At 39.4% G+C, this 25,701-nt stretch overlaps 1 protein-coding gene across 1 annotated transcript in view; it reads right to left on the reverse strand.

Moving 5' to 3' along the window:
* The window catches only part of eIF4EHP (eukaryotic translation initiation factor 4E homologous protein), a 149,543-nt gene that overhangs the window by 92,113 nt on the left and 31,729 nt on the right, over positions 1–25,701 (reverse strand). The window contains exon 2 of the mRNA XM_067137858.2: positions 20,091–20,166. Within this exon, the coding sequence (XP_066993959.1) occupies positions 20,091–20,166 (76 nt within the window). The remainder of the gene's footprint in view (positions 1–20,090; positions 20,167–25,701) is intronic.

Genomic DNA, 25,701 nt, shown 5'->3' on the forward strand with positions numbered 1-25,701 from the left:
AAAACAGGTTTAGAAAAACCTCTAACATAAAAAAGAAATGAAATCAGGCCTCATTCATCTATGTCTTAATCCTGGCCTGTCGAAGAATTGTATCATAATTAAGTAGTATCCAAGGAAATTAAATGAAAAGAAAAAAATAAATTATATAATCAGGTAAAATTATTCAACATAATTATAATAATCGGATGCATCCAAATGATTTAAGTAAAACAAGCTATACTCCCTACTATATACAATGTTCAAATTGAGTTTCAATTGAAAATGTGAAAACGCAAAGAAGGTGGCCAATAATTAATCAATCAGTTAATTAATTAATTAATTAAGATCTGGAATCTTTCCATATTAAGCTGAATTGCTCCTTAAAATTACCAAAATTCAATCGTCTGAACCTAAATTCACATGCAATTAAAAAAATGCATATCACTCGGCTGAACACTTCACATCAATGTCCACGCACAGTAGAAAAATCGTGTGAGAAAATAATGTCTGTCCATAAGGGATTTTCACTAGTTGATATTTCAAATTTTTGTATGTTTCATATTTCACATCAACTGACCTCCATATAAGCAAATCTAAGTCCATTTTAAGTCGTAAGTAATCTCAAATTAATTCCATTGTAAGGTTCATGTGGCTAAATCATTCAATTATTATTTTAATTCATGGTTGAAATTCAATTAAAGTGCGTATATAACTTAATATAGCATTACCAAGTGTATTTAATTAATCTCCAACGAAATAATACCATAGGTGGAAGAATTGACACATAGGAAGACTCTATCTTCATCTAAAATCCACATATGAAAGACTAAGTTACCAGTGATGTGTTAAATTGCTCTCATAAAATCAAAAGTTAAGTTGCCGTATGTGAGAAAGCATGAAAACAATCGTAGGTATGTCAGTGAAGGCCTAAATATTGACGTACGTGGCCTCTCGGCTCTTCTGATGATCCTACTTACTCAATTAATTCTATACTGATGGCATTGAGATCGTATCCTAATCTGTATTATATATATATTAGGGAATAAAAATAGCGATCGGAAACAGTACGTTTCAATACATATACCTTAGCATGTGCAACCTACACATACTACCATCTCTCGAAGAATACTATGACCAACTTCCTAAATAACAATAACTATCACCATCAAAATATACTATCAACTCATATGCTTATTACATTCACCATTTAACACTTCAATTATCGCGTAGTATTCATAATCAAAGCACTCGTTTCATCAATTACGCAATATATGTGCCATAACCTACACATATATAAATCATTATCATTACTGTCATAGTATCAAAGAACAGCACATCGTAACCTTAAAACTGTGCCACTATATTTTATTGCAAACATTCCCTAAATACGATCTTACGCTTGTCATTTTGTTAAAGCTATCACGCATGTATATTAGCTTCCTCTTAATACTCTTAACACTTCACTGACAACAAATTAAGAAAAATATCAATCACTTCTCCAATACCATATTGACAAACTTACGAACGGCATTCACTGGTATTTTACACCTATGTCTGGGATTTATGGTAACTTCAGATGAATACCTATTTCCTTGTAAGTACACTCGTATATTAACTACGCACACACAATGTCATAATGCACATTATATATTAACCAAAAGAATAAAGGTTTCTACTTACGACACGACTCAAATGGGGACTTAACTTTGCTTATTGGGTAGTGATTTCCATTTCGCTGTTAATCGTCATGGGATGGTAGGCCTCGCTCCATGGTTCGGCTTAGATAATCGGGTCCATCTCGTCCTCACAGCTGATTACCGCCCTCCTGGGTCATCAATCTCGTGAAGCGCCACCATAGCCGGAGTAGTCTCTGCCTCAGCTTCTTAGAACATCATAGTGGTCTTCATTGCGTCAAGGACAGAATAACACAAGGCATTAGTTGATTTATACATGCTGTAATCTGCTTAGTAGTGCTAATGCGAAAAGTATATATGTAATTTGGTCCGTCTAATTTGCTTATAACAGCTCTAAATATCGTCTTATTTCAACTGCCTTGCTCGCCGAAACGGTGTGAATTTTACGTGCTTTTAGAATTGTACTTTTATTTCCGTTTAATTCAGCTCTCTTGAAGTTGTGCAGTATCGGGCAAATACAATGTTCCAAGCCCAACCGTGACGTAGTACAGATCCAACTTGACGTTTCCTAACAGCTGGTCTATAATCTCACGTATATGTGTCAACCACAGCTGATGTTAAGCGTGTTATCGCAGATTTGATCTTTTCTTCAATAATTGATTAAAGAATCCGATAAGTAGCTGATTTCTTTATTCAACTCCGTCCTTTCTTCGATGCAGTGCTGGATTGAGATTTGTTCTAATGGAAGACTTTTTCTCAATAATCGGTTTAAATAATCCGCTCTCGTCATTCTTTCGCACCGCCTTCTAAAAGTGGTTCTTTTCGTGATTGCCGGTTGAATTTATTGTCTCTTCAGCTCGTACCGCTGCTAATTGCTTTTATTCTGATCCGTTAATAGCCGGAGCGCCATTTTTGTTCCTAATACAGCAACTATAGAACGGTGAAATTGCACAATACGATCTGTAAGATATGCGGTGAAAAATTTTAAAGCAACATTACCGAAAAATAATTTGAGCTTCATCAGCAATGTCTGGATGTTTATCATGTCAAAAGCACTGCTGAAGTCAAGAAGTGTGAGTACTGTCACTTGTCTTTCGTCCATTGCTTTTCTGATGTCCTCAGTCACTTTGAGTAAGGCAGTTGCTGTGCTATGACCCTTCTACAAGCCAGATTAAAGCGGGTTAAGAAGAGAGTGAACCTGAAGGTATTCCAGTATTTGCGCATGTATCAACCGTTCTAATGCTTTGGAGAGAGCAGGGAGAATCAAAATGGGATGGTAATCGGATAAGAGTTTTGAACCTGGGTTTTTAGAAAGTGGAATTACATTGGCGTACTTCCAAATTGTCCGTAATGTACCATTTTGGGGACAATAATTAAAAATATGGGTGAGAATGGGTAGAATAGCGCCAATATTATGTATGAAAGTAATACGAATTTCATTGACACCGCTTGCTTTGGATTTAATAGAATACAAGACTTTCTTACTTCATTAGTGCTGACGATACGGAAGGCAAAGTAGGGGCGATTTTGTGGGACAGGTGCTGGGACGTTATTTACGTGTGGTCTGTTAAGCGGATTAGACTGAGCTCTCTCTTCCGTGAAATACTCATTTAAATCGTCGAGAGGAATGTCAAGTACCTGAAGCTGTTCATGTGTTTTTTCTATGTCCATGGCTCGGAGATGCCTCCAGGCACTAGCCATATTTAGGTTACTTACTGATTCGCGAACATATTTAAAATCAAGATTACGGATGATTCCTAATTATTCTATACTGTTCATAGTCATTTGGTTCCCGAGTACGTTTGTAATGTCGGTAAAGAGCATCACATTGAGGCATCATATTTTTAACTGCAGAGGTTAGCCATGGATTATGTTTGCAGGATATTCTAATCTGTCTTTTTGGTGCATGTTTGTTGTATAGATTCTGTATTAACGAATTAAATGTATTAATTTTTGCATCAATGTCTATCAGATTTAAAATGCTATTCCACGGAAGATTGTAGGCATCGTGTCTTAATTCATACATGTCAATATCTTTTATATTCCTGCACATTATATATCTAGGTTTATATTTTGGAATGCGAAGTGAGTAGGCAAGAAATATAAGATCGTGGGTGGACACGGCCAGTACCAAAATTTGTCTGTGGGCTACCACTTTCTGAGGGTTGTTAGTCACTTTGAGATCTATTAAGGTGTGGGAAATATTGTTGGCAGTATGTACATGGTTAGGAGGGTCAGAGGGAAGGATAGTCAAGTCACATGAGGAAAAACAATTCTTCTAGTTTCTTAGTATCATATTTCTTCATAAGTAGATTTATACTGAAGTCCCCTAATATAATGATATGTTGATAAGCTGGTAGCAGGTTAAGTAGATGCATTTCAAACTTGGTCAAGTAAGATACTTTAAATGGTCGGTAAACCACTCCAATAAGTATTTTCTGTCCACTAGCAACTACTTCAACGAACACAAACTCCATCCTCGGCAATTCACCGGTCGATGAGGTTCAAATGACACGGCTCTTCAGGTCATCTCTACAGTAGAGAACAATACCTCCTCCCCCTCTTATTTGTACGATCATGGAGGTAGAGGTTATAGCCGTCAAGGCGAACCATGTTGTTTGGAATTGATGGCAATAACCAGCTTTCCCTAATACCTATCAAATAGACGCTATTTTTGTTAAATATAGCCTGAACTTCATCAATGTGTGCGGGCAAACTTAGGCTGTTCAAGTGACAACACTGGAGAGTATGAGGATATAGTGAAAGTTCTTGTTTCAAGAGGTTGCTGGCATCTATGTTCTGAGAAGGAGTGCGGGGTGTGCTATTCTTAGAGAGGTCATTGTCATGAGGAATTACCGTAGCTACCTGACTAATGGACATACTTTAACTGAGACCAAAAAAAAAAAAAAAAATCTTACCTGGATTTCCTGAAGAAATGGACTGCTGACTGGTTAAGGTGCGCGCGCGCACACTCACACAAAATAGTAATAATAACAACAACATTTCATGGGCATATCACAATGGTCATATCACTCCGATAATCCACCTAACCGCCTCATATGTAAGCTAAATTCATTAGGTGAGCTAATGTGGAGCTTTTCCCCAGTCTTCTAGATGAATGAAAATCGGCCGTCCTGTGTCGAAACCTGCCACATACCCCAGAAGTCCTGAGCTTTACGCAACACTTCTTTCCATGTCGACATCAGAGATTCGGTGATTAATAATTTGGTACCTTTAAGAGCTCGCTTGGTGCGCTAGATGCGTTCTCTTTCATGGTACCCGAAGAATTTAATGATGATCGGCCTATTTCCTGCGGACACCACCTCAGCTGCTGTCCTCTTCATACGGCCCAGTCTATGACATCGACCTACACTGTCCGTAGACAATTAGATGTTCAGACTGTTTTTTAACGTACCCAGGACCACAGCGTACGTGTCCTTGTCGGGGGTCTCACAGGCACCATGAAGGAGTAGGCAGTTCCTTCTGCTATATTGCTCTGCCTCGTCCATCAGGATGTCCTGCTGGTCGAGACGTTCCTGTAGATGGCTTACCTCCTCCTTCATTTCACTTAATTACTCTGAAATTATTTCCCGAAAGTCCTGGAACTCTGAAGCGAGGCCGGTTAGTGTGTCGCCTGGGTTGGCAGGACTGGTCGCGCCAGCAGCCATGGCTTCCTCCAAGCGTGCTTGGAATTCTACCATTCACTTCTCAAACTTCGAAAGATGTTCATTTACGGCATTCAGCGTCATAGTACTTCGTGGCTATTGAAATTCACACTTAAATAAAACACTAGCACACCCACGAATATTAAAATAATTATTATCTGGCTGATATGGCAGGTGAATTGTCACCAGCCGATGACCACGCCATGATAGGAAAGAGAATGGTCGGCTGATAAATTGCAGGAAATGGACAAGAACTATCTTCAGGCTATTATGCAAAAGGGAACGGGTGGTGTAAGAAGAGAAGAGGAGGGTTTGGCTGGTGATGACGGGGTAATGGCTGATGGTGAGGAGAGGAGTAAAGTCCAGTGTGAAGAGAGAAGAGTCTGCAGTGAAGATCGCCGGGGAGAAGAAGAGACTGATCAATGTGCAGAGAGAGGTGTGTCACCGCCAAGTGCTGTGGAGGTGGAGAGAAGCCGGAGAGAGGTAATGAGAAGGGTTAGAAGTATAAGTCTAAAGGATCTATGGGGTAAAAAAAAAAGGGCAGGAGGAGAGGGGGATCAAAGAATTTGTTAAGACGACCAGAAAGATAGAGAGCAGGGAGGAAAGAGAAGGAATGAGGAAAACTAGAAGCAAAATGACTAATACAGTGGTTAGGTGGTGGAAAGGTGATAGGGAAGGAAAAATAACATATAGGATTACGAATGAGGGAGGAAGTGTTATTGATTTGGTGATTAGTTTGGAAGATATGTTAGATAGAATAAGGGTGAGGAGAAGGGGTCAAATTACAGTAACAGGTAGCTAGGGTGTAAGATGGGCTTTGTAAATATTGAAGGGGTAGGAAGTAAGTTGGGTAATGTAGAAGTAGGTAAGATGGTGGAGAGTTTCAATATAGTGGCCCCCCTAGAGAAGTGGCTTTAAGAAGGGAAAAATCTAATCTGGAAGGGATTCGTGGTAAGGAATAAAATGAGGAAGAAACAGGGAAGGAAGGGAAGAAATCCAGGGAGTATGTTGTTACTAGTTAAGGAAGAGTTAAGTGACCGAATTAAAGAAATAGATAATTAGATTGAAGAGGTTTTGTGGGTTAGGTTTAAGTTGGAGGGAGGTGAGAAGAAGAGTGTGTGCTTGGGTTTTATATACAATCCACCTAGGGGCTCGATATATGCGAATGATTATTTTTTTGATGGATTGATGGAGGAAATAAATATGATTAACAGGAAGTACAAAGACGATGGATTTTGTTAAGGGTTTGGAACACGAGAATTGGGTGTTCCAGCCCAGACTACGGTGAAGAGAAAATGGGAGTAAAGAGGTGATGTAGGAGAAGTGAAGATAAAAGGAGGAACAGCTACAGGCAGAAGTTGCTAGAATTATGTGGGGGTGAGCAACTTTTACATTTTGAATAGGTGGTGGAAAGGTGATAGGGAAGGAAAAATGACATATAGGATTACGAATAAGGGAGGAAGTGTTATTGATTTGGTGATTAGTTCGGAAGATATGTTAGATAGAATAAGCAGGATTGAGGTGGTTGATTGGGTGGAATCACATCATTCCCCAGTATATGTAATCATGAATAGGAGTGAGGTAGTGGGGGGGGGGAGGGGATTAGAAAGAGGGGGGAAGGAAAAATGTCACAGAGTTCCCAAGTATATTTGGACTGAGGAGGGTAAAGCAAAGTCAAACAACCACCTTGAAGATACAGAATTTCAGATTATTAGGGTAGGGATCCATGTAGCAGTTGAGGGCAATAATATTGATAGGGCTTTAGAGTTACTGGAATATCCTAGTAGGAGAGCGACGGTGGGAAAAGCATGCAGGAAGACAATTAGAGAAGAGTGGGAGAGATGGTACAATAAAGAGTGTAAGGAGAAGAGGAAGTTAGTGACGAGAGCGCTGGGTGAGTACAGGAAACAGGGTGGGAGAGGTTTAATGGAACAGTTTTGCAGGTTGAGAAAAGAATTTAAGAAAAAGGTAGCAGAGAGGAAAAAGGCATGGCAGAATGCGCAAACGGAAGCATTAAACAGGGAGTGTAAAGACAGGGAAGGAGATAAGGTGTGGGCAAGGGTTAATAAAATTAACAGTGGTGCAAGTAGAGTGACAAAATCTAAAACTGAGTATGGTACATGAGTGAAGTACTTCCAGGACTATTAGAGGAGAAGGAAGGGTGGGTAAGGACAGAAGGAAGCCATGAGGTTGAAAGGGGGATAGAGAGGGGTAGTCAGGAGTTGGATAAAAGAATAACAGGTGAGAAGGTGATGGGAGTGATAAGTAAATTGAAGAACAGGACTGCGGGAGGGGAAAATGGGATAACAAATGTTTATTGGAAGTAGTAAAAAAATAGACAGATGATGGAGAGTTTGATTACATTTCTAAACAAGGTATTCGAAGAGGTGAAATTCCCGAAAGAATGGCAGAAGGGGATCATATGCCCTATCTATAAAAACAAAGGAGCTAGGGCTAACCCCAGTAACTATAGAAGCATAACCTTGCTGGACTCCCTGAGCAAGGTGTACACAGGTATTTTGGTAAATAGTTTGAGGAAGTGAGCGGAAGACCATTCTATTCTATCGATATTTCAGAGTGGTTTCAGAAAAGGGAAGAGGATGTTGGATAATTTAATGATTGTGAGAAAAATAATAGATAAATTAGTGAGAAAAGAAGGCTTCAAAGTGTTTATAGCGGTTATAGGCTTTTGATACAGTGAGCGGGGAGGCCTTGTTTGAAAGACTGGGGAGGGTAGGTGAGGGGAAGAAGATGGGAAGAGCGATTAAAAGCATTGGGCGAGGGAAATGTATGACCGTTCATGGATGGTTCTGACCAGAAGGTTTGAATAATATTATGGGCATGCCACAGCTGGTGTCAATGGAAATCCATGAAAATCCACTCGCGGGTGTAAGTTCGTTGAATACCGGTCACATGTTACAACGTTTACTATCAGGCTCTTATCGACATCACAAGAATATGTATCTTGTAACTATTTGAGACTATCCTAATTCTTAATCTATAAATAAGAACATCGAAAATGTATTTTGTTTCTTCTAATGAAACATAATTAACAATAATAACTAAAAGTAACGACATGATCGGATAATAAAGAAAACTGAACATGACAATCAATGCAATTGAATAAATATCTGTATGCTTTCGTACGTTGTTATGTTCTTCGCACATAAGGCATTATAATATCGTACAAATAAAGAAATATGTCGATGATCAATTTAACGTTAAATTAATATCTCAAACAATTCATCAAATCCAACATGATAATCTGCTGAAGGCTTAGAATATCTGATTATTAATTTAATTATTTCATTATTCATTTCTGTCTGCCGACAAGAATAAGATAGGAAAACTTTTATTCATTTATATCTGTCATTTGTTGACCAAAATCTTGTCCCCCGGTATTCTATTAATATATCGTGAAAATCATTGCGCAAATTAGTGAAAACCTAATTAACAACTTGAGTGTTCGTCAATAACCTGCATTCAACGTCATGAAACCTAATAACGACATGATCATGGACATCAAAATGAAACACGTAGCTCATCTCCAATAAATAATAACCCAAATTGCAGAACAGGAACAGCATACTCATGGAATCCTAAAAATTGCTGCACCTAAATAAATCAAAATATCTAGCCACACAACATCATCAAAGATAATCACGATTTGGAATTATCATGGTCCCACAGCATCTGGAATAGTCTGTAAATTTTCCTGTTTAGATTTGAGGTTCTAATACTGACTACAAGACATACGTACTACATCAACAACTACTCAATAGGAAGTACTAAGTTATGCATTATATCATACAGCACTAATATTATTTCCAGTTATACGATATTTCGCATTTCTCATTGGTATTACTTGGTGTTGAAGATCTTCCAACCGCAATTATCTACACAAAAATGCATGAAATTTGTTTCGTTACCGTATCACGGGTTAATATTCTGATGACCATTCACAGGTTCAATATGCCAGTATCCTTCGGGAAATATTATTTTGAAAATAAAACTGTCAACCTTTAAAGGCTCATCCTTTTATCAATATCAATCAATATATTCATATGATGAACACCAATTTTATTTCCCTCAACATTAACCCCATTGGGATTCTCGAAGACTACATTACATTGATCGTAATGCTGATTTCCCAACGAACTATTATACCATAATCATCGCGAATATTATAATTTCATTATATCGACGACCCTATCATTCAATACTTCCTATCATTTCGCATATACATCATGCTTACTCTTAATCTTTCATTCAAAACATACAAGCACATTATCATTATCATTATCCCAAATACGTGTGGAACTCGCCATTATGTTATCGCGGTCCAATTCAAATACTGTATTTCTCTTACGAAGATTTACATGCATAACGTAAGCATTACTTTTTAGAAAGATTTCTAATCTCGACATATCAATTGCTTTATGACTGTTCCAATAAGAATTATCTATGCAATAACTGGCATGTAAAAAAAAATTAATAATTATGAAGACGGTACCTCACGAAACATAATGGACGAAACCTTAGTAAAATCCCTGCTCAAAATCAGCTGAATAGTGCATGGAAAACTATGACTTTCAATTACGCCATTATTTAGAAGATTAACGACACTCTACGGATGTCATGAAATATCTAGCGGCGATCATATCATATCACTCAAGTTGTATTCTATGAACATGTCACATTCTAATAACATGAAAGAAAATCTACACTACTGTAATGCATCTACGTAATAGAATAAAGGATGGACAATCTTTTGGGTACTTATCGCGTTGACGGATTCTTGCAGATACAGCTCCATCATTTCGGCTGTTGTAACATCATGGTTTTAATCATCTCAACATATTTCCAGACCCGCCAGGATTCCAACCTGGCTTAGGCCTGCATGTTCATGCTTGTTGATTGCTCACGATAACAATTCTTCATATAGGTAGGCATCATGATACCTGAAACTTGTACAGCAAGATTAGCATATTACACACCAAAAATAAAAATATATTAGTGTTCCTTTGCGACACTCGCCTTATTATCTTTATATTAAACGCTATATATTGTAATTTTATAATTTACTTATCGTATTATTATATGACAACTATTCAGATTCCTACAACTTATGAGTGGCTTCCTTCTTATCGTGTATAATTGTCTTATGCGATGTTCAATCTCCTTCTTTTCAATTACATTGTTTTCCCAAAACCCTATTCTATTATATCAATAATATGTTGGCTCCACTCTTTATAATTCATAATAAATCATTGGCATATAACTTCCTTTCCACATGTTTGTAACATTTGAGGTATAGTCTCCTTGACATAAGACACTCTCGTACTTGGGAGTTCAGATAAAGGAACACGCTTAACAATCCGTGTTGTCTTCTTCATCGATTGCTTCATAACCGACTTCTCGATTACTCGAAAATATCCGTAACAGCTATATAATGCATAACCAGCGCAGATGAAATTGAACTCGAAATGTATCATTCAATCCATTCCATGGCCTTCGTTGTATATATAGTTTTTGAAACTAAACGTCACACATAGAGAATTATTTTACTCTTCTGTCGAAATGTAACATTTTCATTTAACAGTATTTGCTTTTATGCAAATATTACATTCCTAGACACAAATTATTTGAATACCACAGAGTTCTAGCATATGAATTTGTACATACATCCAATTTCCGTTAAACTTATTATTCAACTGAGTGAGTTATCTCGAATTATTAATGTGTCTGGACGTATACCTTCAAATGATTTCCATTAGTTTCTTTACTACCATAAACTTCAATGGTTCATTTTGTCTTTGATCCGGAATCCATTGGAAGGTTATAATATGAAAAAGTCTATTGTAGCAGTAAGGTGGAGGAGGGGGTGGTTAGCGGATTGATTGAATTGAACTTTGGGCTGAAACAGGAGTGCAAATTGTCACCAATTCTTTTCTTATTGTTTATAAACGACTTATTAGGTGGTCATGGGGAGGGAAATTAGGTCTGTCCGATTCTAGGGTCACAAGAAATTCCAGGGTTGAATTTTGCTGATGATGTATTACTGTTGACGTTGACAGCTGGGGACTTGCAAAAGAGCTTAAATGAGGTTTGCAGTTTTGCGAAGAAATGGTCACTGAAGATCAACAGTAACAAGACTAAGGTGATGATCTGTAGGAAAGGGAACAAAAAGAACTGGGGATGAAGTGGACAATAAATGGGGAAGAGATAGAAGTGGTGATAAGCAGAAATGGTAGTTGGGTTCAGCAGATTAAAATAATAATTATTAAATTTATGTTTTATGGTCCACCTTTTTCAATACTGTTTTATGCAATATTATTGAATTACATTACTAAATTAGAGACTAGTTTTGGCCTTGGCTGGCCATCTTCAGCCTTAATGTAATACATCTAATACCTAAACAAATGTAAAAACATAATTGACATGAAAACTAATGTACAAACACACAATTAACATCAAATCTGGGATGAACTAAGAGTAAAATCTGAAAAATAAATTAGGCTCTAACATCTGGATTATGCTCATCATCCAGACTATTTCTTGTATTGATATTAATAGAATTGTTAGTTCTATCACTGCTAATCATTACAATTTAAATTGATGATGATGATGCTTGTTGTTTTAAGGCGCCTAACATCTAGGTCATCGGCCCCTGATGGTACAAAATGAAATGACAAAACAAAAGTTTTAAATCATCCACTGACCAAAATAAAAAATGGCATGAAGAATGAATGGATGGACATGAACCCAAAACAATCAGTGGATCCTACCAAAAAACTACCATAAAGAAACAGCATTACCGACCAAGGAACCACTTCTAAAGCACAATCCTGGTGGTGGTGATGATGATGATACTTGCTGTTATAGGGCGCGAGTCAGTGTTGTTGATATCTGTACTTGTCAAAATCGACTTCAGGGTACTCTGCTATTAAGTGTTGTAGTGTCACTTGCTAGTGTATATAATTGTGTGTTGTGACTTACAGCGACTATAAAGTAATTTATATAAGTAAATGAACGTGTTCTCGTGTGATATTTATTTCCGTCAAATAAAATCGCATTTGAGAACGATGAACTGGCAACCGCGACAGGACAGGACAGGACAGGACAGGACAGGACAGGACAGGACACTTCGAGACTCGGCAATGAAGATCGACCAAATAATCGTGGCGATTTTACAGAAAGCGTTGGCATCTAGAGGTTTACTGACGGCTGGATGAAAAGCGGACCTACAAGAGAGGCTGTGCCAGGATTTGATAGACAATGAGGAGGACCCAGACATTTCGACTTCAAAGTCACCTCGGAGGAAGAAACCAACGACCGGGTAAGTATTATGTTCGCACAACTAACCGCTTTGATACACGCCCAGTCTGAAAAAATCAAGGCCCAGTCTAAAAACATCGAGGCCCAATCAGAAAAACTTGAGTGGAAAATCAAGGCCGTCTCAAGAAATAAAGGGCCGAATCAATTCTTTGGTCAAAGATCTCAAAGAAGGTATTTCAGAAATTAATGACAAAATCAGCAGCTTAGAATTAGACATGGATAAAGTAGTAAGTGATATGCACACCTTGGAGAACAAAGTCGAGGAGGAGAAGATTGGAGAAACTGAGCGGGAATCCAACAATCTTAAAACCGAAGTAGGCCAGAAATTTACGAAGTTTGAATTTGAGGTTAATAGAAAAATTTTATCCCTGAACAAAAACATTTCTATAGGCAGTAGTCAACCTGGCAGAGGTATGGACCTCCCCCTTGGGATATGGGTTGATCCCAGAGTTATCAAAGACAGCCTACTGGAATTTCATGGGAGGCTCAAGGGAGTGTCCTAAAACATTTCAAAAGACATCGGAGTCTTTACTGGTAGGACAAATATACCTAAAGAAATATATTTGCAAATTGTCAGCCAGCAACTAAAAGCGTCAGCAGGGGCTTGGTGGCAGAACATTAAAGTGCTCAGCCTCGACTGGGAAGAATTCAAGAATGAATTTGTCCAGAGATTTGACTCGGAGGCTGTCCAAACTTCAGTACAAAAAAAGTTCCTAACTGAAGCACAACCCAGTGGAATGAGAGCAGGAGCTTTTGTAATTAAAAAACTCCAGCTCTTTAAGAGAGTCCACGAAGGGGAAAATGTTGATACGAGTGTCCCTTATATAATTGAACTGCTACATGATAAGGTTCGATCGCTCGTTAAAGTGGCACAACCAAAAGCATTTGAAGAGCTTAGTCACATTGTAGCAAAATCAGACGAAGAAACAAGTTACCATGCCTCAAAAACAAAAACCCCAACAGCGGAGGAACCCCGGGAATGCTACCGATGTGGGCGGACCGGGCATCTAAAAGACCCCTGCCCGAGAAACTAGATTGGGACCGTTCAAGTCGGGGCAAGGATGGTTCCCGAAGAATGAAGAAGTCCCAGAGACATTACACCTGGCTAGAAGGTGAACATATTGGTCAAATATATAGTGATGATGAACCTAATCCACCCCACCTGGCTATTAACTTGACGATTAATGACAGACCTTCCATCGCTATCCTTGATACTTAAGCTTCAAACTCGTTTGTGAACATGAATGTGGCAAAATTATTAAATCCTGTTCATCCTGCTAAGGTGGCAACAGTCAAGGGGGCAACCTATGAGATACATTACAAGATTGAGGGTTGTACCTTTCTTCAAGCCAAGTGCTTGACTGAAGTAATGGATATACCTGTAAAGGTTGTCAAGGATTTGATACCTGACATAATATTAGGACACAACTTCTTAACTAAATATGGGGCAGTGATAGATTATACCTCTTTGGTAATAAAAACAGAATTAGGTTGGCAAGAGTAGAAAATAAAGCCTTTGAGTCAGAAATTTTAGAAACCAATGTATTGGCCGAACTGAAAACAGGGCTGTTGAGGGTGGAGGAGAAGGAAGACCTTGAGAAGTTGCTGAGTAAGTTCCCTGACGTAATTACTGATAGGATTGGATTTACCACAACGGTAAAACATAAAATAATTTGTAAGGATAATGCCCCAGTTAAACAAAGGCCTTACCCACCTAACCCAGATAAACGAAAATTTGTAATAGAAAAAGTAAAGGAAATGGAGAACCAAAGATTGATTGAACCTTCAGTATCAGAATGGGCTTCTTCAATAGTACTACCTAAGAAGAAAAATGGTGATTACCGACTTTGTGTGGACTTACGTCAGGTAAATAAGACTATATCAGATGCCTACCCCATGCCGGATCTCTGATATCTGATAAAGCAAGTGAGTTGGGCAAAAGTCTTCGGTACCCTCAATTTGAACTCTGGCTACTGGCAAGTGGAAGTCGAAGAAGAGTCTCGACCGATGACTGCTTTTTCCCTCCCAAGAGAACTCTATCAATTCCGAGTTTGCCCTTTGGTCTTAAGAATGCCCTAGCCACCTTAATGCGTCTGATGGACGAAGTCTTGTCCGGATACACAGGCAAATTTTGCCAGGTCTATCTAGACGACATTCTCGTGTACAGCAAGATGTTTTCGGACCATTTGGAACACCTAGCCAGAGTCTTAAGGATTCATGGACTTACCTGCCAAGTCAAGAAATGTCAGTTAGCATCAAACTCAGTTGAGTACCTAGGTCATGCATTGACGGACAAAGGCTTAGAGAGACAAACTGAGAGGAATAGGGCCAACGAGGAACAGGAAAGCCCTCGCACAAAATGCCAGGTAAGTCAATTTTTAGGCCTCTGTGGGTGGTACAGTAGCTTTATACCACACTTTGAAACGAAAGCTGCTCCGCTAACCGACCTCCTCAATAAAAACATACCATTTAAATGGACCCAAAGGGAAGAAACAGCCTTCCAGGAAATATAACGATCTATTCGTGACGCTCCAAGTCTAGCTTATCTGGATGCAAGCAGGGAGGTCTGCTTGCAGACAGATGTGAATTACATTGGTCTTGGGGCTGTACTGTTCCACGAGAGAGAGAGAAGGAGGAGGCAAGGATATAATTGAGTATGCCAGTAGGAAACTCTCTGCTTCTGAGAGAAACTATTGTACAGTCGAGAAGGAGGCATTAACAGTTGTATGTGTGGTCGGGAAGTTCAGAGGATATCTAGAAGGAAGTTCAGACTCTTTACAGACAACTCTGCACTTCAGTGGTTGAATTGAGTTTCTGGAACTAAGTCCAAACTGATGCGATGGACCTTGATCCTTGCAGATTTTGACTTTGAAATATGTCATGTTTCAGGCGTAGTCAACCAAGCTGCTGACAGTCTATCAAGAAATCCTGAGGATGGACAGAAATCAATCACAAACCTACCAGAGAGAGAGATATTCCTGGGCCAACTAAGAAATCTTATACCGACCCTGTGCCTCTCGCTATCCAGCTAGGAAATAATGAGATCGATGTAGATTTAATAAGGAAGTGGCAGACTGAGGACATGTCCTGTAACAGAATGGCATCCTGGATCAGCAAACGCAGCACTGATTGTCGATCTGTCCCAGCTCAGTTTAAGATGTGCTACAACTTTCGACTCATCAAAGACGGTATACTTAAGTATATTTCCCACCTGCCTGGATCTTCCCTGGTCATTGTCATTCCGACGTCGCACACTGCGAGGATTTTAAGAAAATACTACGATAATCCAGGAGCCGGGCATCCTGGTCAAGAGGAAACCTACTCTTCGATTCGGCGAAGTTTCTTCTGGGTACACATGCGTCAGGACATCAAGAACTATGTCCAAGCCTGTGCAATCTGTGCTCGCACTAAGGCAAACAACCAGAAGGCGAGTACCAGCATGAGAAGACGCCAACCGCATCAGACTTGGGAGGTTCTCGTCCTTGACCTTATGGGACCCTATCCTAGGACGGAAAGACGGGGATCCTTGTGGTGACTGACCTATTCACCAGATGGGTGGAAGCATTCGCCATCCCTGAAGTTACATCGGGGCGTATCATACAAATCTTAAGGACGGAAGTCTTCAGTCGGTGTGGGTATCCTCGGTGTCTACTCACAGACAACGGTAGTCCGTTCACCTTGAGACAGTGGTTGCAAGCTCTGTCGGAGTGGGGAACTGAACACTGGTCTACACCGATCTATCGTCTGCAAGCAAATCCCACTGAACGGAGAAACCAGGAGTTAAAGAAGATGCTTCAGATTCACTTGTTCGACAGAGAACATACCAAATGGGACGAACACCTACTGAAGGACAGCGGGTTAAACGCATTACGGGTTTCTCACCTGCAGAACTTTTCCTTGGACGTCCAATAAAGAGAACTGGCGACTGGAATTTTGTCAATAGACAAAGAGAGGGACTGGAGGATCCTGATACCTGGCATATGCGGGACCAGCGGCAGACTCAGCAGGTACACCGCCAGGCCAAAAAGCGCTCAAAGAGAGAAGCCGAGAACAATGCACCAGAAGAAAGGGAGTTCAGACCTGGAACACTAGTTCTTCGTCGAAACTATCCCCTCAGCAACAGGCTTCAGAAGTTCCATGCTGGGATGGCTCCAAACTGGCTTGGACGTTTCGAGGTGGATAAGAAGTTGGGAAATGGTGTGCATCTTCTGAAGACCACACCGCCGACGAAGGTGCATGCATCGGAATTGAAGGCGTTACCTCGACCCCTACAGGAAGTCGGAGAGACCAAGGAGTCGATGCTCTCTGCGGGGACCCAGAAGAATGCAGACTTCATGGAGGATCAACACATACCAATACCTACCTTGGAGGATAAGAAAGATGAAGACATAGATATAATTTAAGACCTAGAGTAAGGAATGTACAGGATAGATATTGAAGATTTTAGGGGGGGGATTGTCGTAGGTATGACATGGTAACTGGTGTAAAACCTTCAATGATGATGTTTGGTATATTTTAGTTATATTTCACTAAATGCTAAATTTTCATTTATTAAATGTTAAATATGCCTAATACATGGTTTCCCTGTAAATATGTATTATAAATTTGTATAACCTCAAATACGTACTGTATAAGTTTAACCTCAAAATCTATATAGTCGAAAACGGTAGAAAACTCCATAATATTCGTATGTTAGATTTATTCTAGTATAATTTGGTATATATGAAGGGTTCTGGAAACTTACTGTAAGGTTTATTATCCAGATACATGTAGAGACATTAGGAATGTTGAAAAAATTTCCATGTGTATTGGTAAACAGTAATGAAGGTTCTAGCTGGATCCATTACTGAGGTACTCCATTCGACTAGCTGGTCGATCGATGTTTCAAGTATGTTCCATTAGAGTGTTGTAAGAACCCTTCCAGAAATTGACAAGTCTAGACAGTGGATCGAACAGTATATATATCGAGCCGTCAGTCAGTGAGGCGGCGAGTTCAAGAGAGTCTATGTTATAGTGCACGAGGTGTTGTTGATATCTGTACTTGTCAGAATCAACTTCAGGGTACTCTGCTATTAAGTGTTCTAGTGTCACTTGCTAGTGTGTATAATTGTGCGATGTGACTTACAGTGACAATAAAGTAATTTATATAAGGAAGTGAAGGTGTTCTCATGTGATATTTACTTCCGTCAAATAAAAATGCATTTGAGAACGATAAATTATTACAGAAATGTGCAATATATTACAGCCTACTATTAAGACAATATATAAATGTTCTGCGCTGAGACAGATCTTCACATGGTAGCTCTCCAGGCATAGAGCCCTGCACGGATGCTGATATCCACAGATTTATCCGAGGATATCTGCAAAGTTACTATCTTGGTAGATGCAAACTGTATGGCAGTGCGGATATTTTGCTGATAATTTCTAAATAATGACATTTATTGATTTTCGCTCAGGTATACTCCGTGGTTCAGGCAACAGCGCGCCAGCCCCCAACGCTGGATACTGTGGTTCAAATCTGGTCACTCCATGTGAGATTTGTGCTGGACAAAGCAGAGGCAGGACAAGTTTTTCTCCAGGTACTCTGGTTTTCCCTGTCATCTTTCATTACAGCAACACTCTCCACTAAGATTTCATTTGTCAGTCATTTATCACTGCCGCAGAGGAGTGTGACAGGCTTTGGCAGCCGGCACATTTCCTAGCCTCACCGCTACACGGGGACTTCATTCATTCCATTCCTGACCCGGTCAGACGACTGGAAACAGTCTGTGGATTTTTCACTTACACTCTTTTTTTTGCTTATGTAGCGACCCTTTACAGAATAGTAATATAGGTAAAGCTACTGGATTCCCTTGGACCAAACAAGTGGACAAAGATCATGCAGAGCTTAATATTAATCAAGCCGCCATTACTGACAGAAATGCATACCATTTAATGGTCAAAACTAAACCTTTCCTAACATCCCTTACATCAGCTAGCCACAAACGAGCCGGGAATTGGTCAGAGGAGCGCAGGAAAGAATTCAGCAATAAAATGAAGGAATACTGGGCCAACAGGAAGGCTCAAGAGGCCACTAAGAACACAATCCAGTATGCTAAAAGGGGCAGACGACGACAAAAACACAGCTAGAACACAAGCACCGTGGTCAACAGATGGCCTAAACGCAAAGAAGAAAAAAAAAAAAGCCTTGAATCCATAAAGCTGTACATCTGACTCAGGCCTAACTGGCTCCTGTCCACTATAACTGAAAGGAAGAAATAAATGTTCTGAAAGAGAACCGCTCAATATTTCAGTAGTTGTCGCAAGAGGAAATCCTTCATAAACCTGTTACTGTAGAGGGGCTGGTGCCAGGTATCAGGTCTATTGTATTATGTTAACAGATCTATCCATTACAATACATTGGGCATAATGTGGTTAAATAGTTGCAATAACCGTCTATAACCATTCGCGGTTCCAGATAATATTTTGTATATATGCGCAGGGCTGTATCCATGCACTCCTGTCCACTGCTACTCTTTATTTTGATGTAGCTTCCTTCTATCCTTACATTATCCACTATCTGATATAGTTTTAGTCCTCTTCCTGTCATCAACTCTTCAAAAACATCCACTAGTGAAGAGTCTTGTCTCATCCAGTGTCCAATCCAATTTCTTTTCTTTTTTCTTATAACCTTGTAGCAGCTATCTGATTTCTCTAGTTCTTTCTAGCACATGTGCATTTCTCACTCTGTCTACCTGAACCAGACAATATTCGATTCCAGGACCAAGGTACAGTCTCTAATACATTCGGAGCACATTCTCCAGGGAATGAACCGATAGCCAAGCGTGCAGGCAGGCAGCCCCATTTCCAAGCATAAGTACAAAGGAAGTTCAGAGTTCAGGCAAAGGTCATCGCGGCTGTAAAAGACTTCTATGCTCGACTGGTAAGTGAAGCAATAGAGATGGAATTGCACCCAAATAACATAAACAGGGAAGATGGCTTCAAGTTATCGAATACATGGAGACCTGTACTGCAGAGATACATGCATAACACCACCATGGAACAGCGGGACGCACTCACGAAACTGTCGAAAGAAGGTGGTGAATTACAGCACGATGATCCTTGAGTCCAATTAGTGGGGTAGGCCGTGCATAGTATGGTCATGACTTCCATGTTCCTTCAAATTTCTTTGCTCACTATCGGAGGCAGAATTTAACATGCCCTGATGATGGCTAATGCAATTTGGCTGAAAGCTCAGCTTCATTAAATAAATACATATAATGGCTTTAATCCAGTATTCATTTATTTCTTTACGTTAAGGATTGATATGATTAAATAACAAGAACCAAGACCGACTACAATATATACATATACAGTATATATAGGTATTGTAGTTGGTCTTGCAAGAACGCTACAACTGAAACCATATCCAGTCTCCATGGAAATGCCTGTACATATTATTCCTTCCTTACACATTCTTAAACATTTTACTTACCAGTCTCTCTTTGTCCATTTTATGCAGATCTTTATTACTATTCTCTTCCTCGCCACTATCGTCACTATTCTTCAGACTGAAATAATTCACACAAACCAATAATTAAGCTGAATGTAATAAGCAATTTCTATCCAACATAATCAACAACTATCAGAAATGCAATAATAATATCTACAAAATGTTTTGAGGTTGCAGAAAAATAGTGTAAATTTTGCTAGTACAGTAGGACATCAATTATCTGAACAGTGGTTATCTGACAAGTCAAATATCCAACCCACATTAACTTGGTATCTTTCCTTGTTTTTTTCATTTTTTTCAATGCATGATTCACTAAGTTTTCTCTCTGTCACCATGTAACAGTTTGGAAAATACCCCAGCTGACAAGTACAATATAACAGTTATGAGATTACAGTACAGTATAACTGTGTGAAAGAGTTTATCTTCTCAGAAATCCCAATCATGTTCTACACTGTTAATCATCTGATGCTAATAATAATAATAATAATAATAATAATAATCATCGTATGGCCTCAGCTGCCGTTTTGCAGACATTTCGATTTGATGCCATCTGGCTGTCTGCTCGTCAATTTCGACGTTCCGGTTTACTCTGTCTGCCATCTAGCGGACCTAGAGTAAACCGGATCTCTTGGGCGTCTATGGCTGAGATTGAATTAATTTTGTCGGGTAAATACCAAATGTATCACCAGAGATCTTTTACATGCCGACATCGTACGACATGGAGTGTCGAATGGACTTTTTTCCGCCCTTCAAAAATCCGACTACCTCTGCCGGGTTCGAACCCGCTATCTTGGGATCCGGAGGCCGACACTCTACCACGGATCCACAGAGGCAGCTATCATCTGATGCTAATTAGCTTTCAGTCCGGTCAAACACCTTTTGTAAGAAAAGTTTAACATCTTTCCATCTGAATGTCTATTATTTGCAGAAAGTCCAATTCCTGTTTCAACCTCTTAGAGCAAGTAGACTACATACAGTTTTAAACCATACACTGACCATTTGACTTCAATAAATTCTTACAAATTTGTCAATTTAAGAAAAGAACAGTAGTTGAAGTGTTGTGCTATGTCATGTTTGTTGTACTGTCTTTTGTGTTTTCTGAACTTGCGATCTCCATGTATTTTATTTCTTCTTCCATTAACTGTAACCATAAATTAATGACGACAGGAACAGTGATTACTTTATAAAATAAAGGTAAGTAAACTGTGTAATTCATACTAATTCAAATTGCATGGTAAAATTATCTTCAGGAATTCATGTTATGCACTGTGAGTTTGGTTACCCGAACAATCTATTATCTGAACTATATCTGGTCTCAATTGGTTCGGGTAAGTGATGCCTACTGCATCGAGATACTTATAAATAAAAGGCAACATTTCAAGATGTTTGAGAAACTGAGATGTAATGTAAATTTTAAAATTTCTCATGCTTTCCTAAGAAAACTTTTACTATGCACTAAAATCATAGGAAATATTCTCAAAGATTGCCAAATGGAATAAACTCAACAATAATTAATAACAGACAACAATAGACCATCCCAAAAGGCAGCTGAAAATTACTGCCAATAAAAAGAATGCAGATCTTCGTTTCCAAATCCTAGTAGTTACCTTCTTGTGTTAGGGAGGGAATTCTCTGATCTACTCGGTGTTAAATAGCATTTGCCAGGAGTGAAAATGCCACTGAGCTCAGAAGATGCCACAAGGGCAGTAGCGTTGGTAGACGATGGATGCAGATTGGGTTACATGCCAGAATTATTACACTGTACTCGATCAACAATTTCATGTACTGTAACGCGCACTTACCGGGCTTACAACAGCGTTCCTTGGTCACCTGTACTCCATTCTACTAATGCCAAGACTCTATCCATTTTCTCGAGCTGAAGCTTCTGCTGAATATATATTTCACCTCCAGCTTAAAATGTCATAATAATATAATAATAATATATCTATCATCATGTGCTGTTACCAATATATTAAATGGAACAAACTGCACTAGCAATCTTTACTACTACCCTCAGTTGTCATCTAAACAGGTGGCCTCTAAGTCATCACACTTCCCTATTCATTCAATGTCTTGTAGCTGATTTATTAGCAGGGAGTACATCCTTGCCATGGATGAAGACACAAACCAGCTGTGGGAAATTCCTCCTCCTTGCAGTGCATTAATGGAATGTGAACAATATCTCCAGTTTTATGTCCCCAATGGATGCAGATTGGGTAATGTGCCAGAGTCTTTATAAGACTGCTGAATTAGCAAATTTCATAATGATACTTTATCCATGACTTACCTGACATGGACCTATAAATTGTAGTTTAGCTCTATTATGGAGTACAGGTGACCAAGGAACGCTGCTGTAAGCCTGGTAAGTGCGCGTTACAGTACGTGAAATTGTTGATCGAGCACAATGTAATAACTCTGGCACATAACCCAATCTGCATCCATCGGGAACATAAAACTGGAGATATTGTTCACATTCCATTAATGCACTGCAAGGAGGAGGAATTTCCCACAGCTGGTTTGTGGCATCATCCATGGCAAGGTTGGTCTTTATAAGACTGCTGAATTAGCAAATTTCATAATGATACTTTATCCATGACTTACCTAACATGGACCTATAAATTGTCGTTTAGCTCTATTATATGGTTAAATATCAACTCTACACGCATGATGACATGATATCGGTTATTTTATTTATTCGTATCAGAGGTACCAATATATAAGAAATCAATTCAAAAAATTAAATAATAAAAATATGAAGCATGTTAATTACACAAAATGAAAGACATATGAACAAATTAATTGTAAGATCAATTTCAATGATATCGGTAAGCATGATATTAGCACAGAGTGGAAGCATGTAATAAATACAATAATAACCCAAACGACAACATTAAGGAAAGGAAGGCCCAGAATAGGTGCCCGATGTCACGTTACAGATTTATTAGCGGGGATCTCTCCCCTATCCTATAAAATGAGACAAAACTGGAGACATTGTTCACTTTTCATTAATGCATTGCAAGAAGGAGGAATTTCCCACAGCTGGTTTGTGTTTTATAATGATACTTTACCCATGACTTGTATAAGATGGGCCTATAAATTGTAGTTTATTTACAAGGCAAATTGGGAATATCTAAGTAGGAAATCAAACCTTAACTCATGAGACTGCCAATCGAAACGTGGTAATGAGTTTCACCCAATAGGAAGTAAAGCAGAATACTGATGAAATTAGAACCCACATTAATTTAATTCCGACCACAGACTGGTTTGATGCAGCGCTGCATGCTACCCTATCACGTGCGAACCTTTTCATTTGATCTACTCTGTTCGTCATATTCATACCTTGGGCTACCCCTACTGTTCTTACCGCCTACACTTCTCTAAAAAAAACAACTGAACAAGTCGTGGGTGTCTTAAGATGTGCCCTATCATTCTATCCCTTCTTCATCAAATTTATCTAAATCGATCTCCTCTCACCAATTTGACCCAGTATCCCTTAATTTGTGATTCGATCTACCCATCTCACATTCAGCTTCTTCTGTAACACCCCATTTCAAAATCATCTATTCTCATTCTTTCTGAGCTAGTTATTGTCCAGAATTATAACTGAAAAAGAAACAATTTAATTAAAATTATTGTGTTACCGTATGTTGATGTATCCACAAAGACGCACACAAATTGCTATCACTTGCGTACAAGTTATTTTCACAAATTCTGTACACACAAACTATTAAAGGCCATTATAAACAAAATACTACTACAAAAAAATCAGAAGACTAAAACTGCCATCTTAAAACAGCTGACTACTACTGCAGCATGTCGGCATAAACACAACATGAGTTCACAAAAACAACTCAGATCTCACTCACAAGTCTGTGTCTCTAATGTTGCCTGGCCAGGCTTCTAGAAAAATATGACAGTATATTTTTCTCGCAAATTCTAGTGTGCCCAGTAGCCTAGTTATAATATAAAGAACTTTCTACAACCATCTACTGCCGAAGATACATTATTCCGGATATTACAGAGTGTTGCACAATATTGTAGTGGATTATACATCCAATATAATTAATTAAAGTTATTTGTTTTACGTCCCACTAACTACTTTTTAAGGTCTTCGGAGACGCCGAGGTGCCGAAATTTAGTCCCACAGGAGTTCTTTTACGTGCCAGTAAATCTACCGACACGGGGCTGTTGTATTTGGGCACCTTCAAATACCACCGGACTGAGCCAGGATCGAACCTGCCAAGTTGGGGTTAGGAGGCCAGCGCCTTAACCGCCTGAGCCACTCAGCCGGCACACCCTATATACAGGTAATAATAAATTATATACACTAGCGTCAGAAAGTTTAGACTCACCCATGAATTTTCACTTACCATGAAAGATAGGGGCTATTTGTTGAAAATCAACAAGGAAATACCCATGTTTTTGGAACTAAACTATTTTTATTACACATTTAACTAGATTTTCCTTTACACTGGTCATTCACAAGCAGCTAGAAACACAATTACAACATCTTAAGCAATCATACTGCCTGTTCATCAATGTGTCAACCTTTTGTTTGATTACTGCCTGACAAATGTGTGGCATTCTAACTGTTAATTTTTCCAAAGTCTCAGTATTCATACATCCCTAGGTTTCTAACAGACATTGCCACAACCCATCCACACTGCCTGGTGCCATTTTTTTCAATTTCCTGTCAAGTTCTTTCCACAAACGTTCAATAAGTGACAGATCGGGTGATTGAGGAGGATTCAGACCATTAATTACAATTTTCCTTCAGCTTGTTTCTTTTCCAGATACTGCTTGCACAAATGAGAGGTGTGTTTAGGATCACTGTCCTGCTGTAGAACAAATCCTTCACCAATCAGCTTCATTCCAGATGGCACGGCATTGCACGAAAGGATACGGTGATATTGTTTCTTTTCCAGTATTCCCTCTACTTTCACCAAATCACCAACCTGATTGTTTCCAAAACATCCCCACACCATCACATTTCCTCCTCCATGCTTCACAGACAGAATTATGCAGGATTCCATAACCCTTTAGCCGGGGCGGCGACGAATGTATTGGCGACGATTGGAACCAAATGTTTCAAATTTAGATTCATCCGTCCAAAGCACCCTTTTCCGTGTCTTGTTTGCCGTAGAATACCAGGTACATGTTGCTACTTTCAACGGCAAGACCAGCCGCCGCTGCCAAAGTCCAGTCGAGGTCGCCCGGACTCCTCAAGTACCCTGAGATACCTCTCTCCCGCACTATGAGAGGGGTAGTCGTGGTGAAGGACGCCGCCGATGTGAAGTTTGTTTACAGTCCCCACATAAGCTTGCAGTTGGTGCACCGCACTTCAGCCTGTGCCGGGAGATAGACTCCGGCGCGCCGTATACAGAAGGTCATCACGGTAGTGGAGTGGGCCCTTACCCCACCACTGTGGCAGTAAGGCGCCGAAGGGCTGCGGGGCACTGAAACAATAAAATCTCGGCGGCAGAATTGTTGTTGACATCTGATTTCTAATTTTAGGGTACGATCTTGTTGGTGAGGCAGAGGAGCCAATGGCGTGGACAAATTTTTTTCTTTAAACCACTGGTATGGTTTAGCA

Source organism: Anabrus simplex, chromosome 1 (assembly GCF_040414725.1).
Source record: "Anabrus simplex isolate iqAnaSimp1 chromosome 1, ASM4041472v1, whole genome shotgun sequence".
Taxonomy (NCBI): domain Eukaryota; kingdom Metazoa; phylum Arthropoda; class Insecta; order Orthoptera; family Tettigoniidae; genus Anabrus; species Anabrus simplex.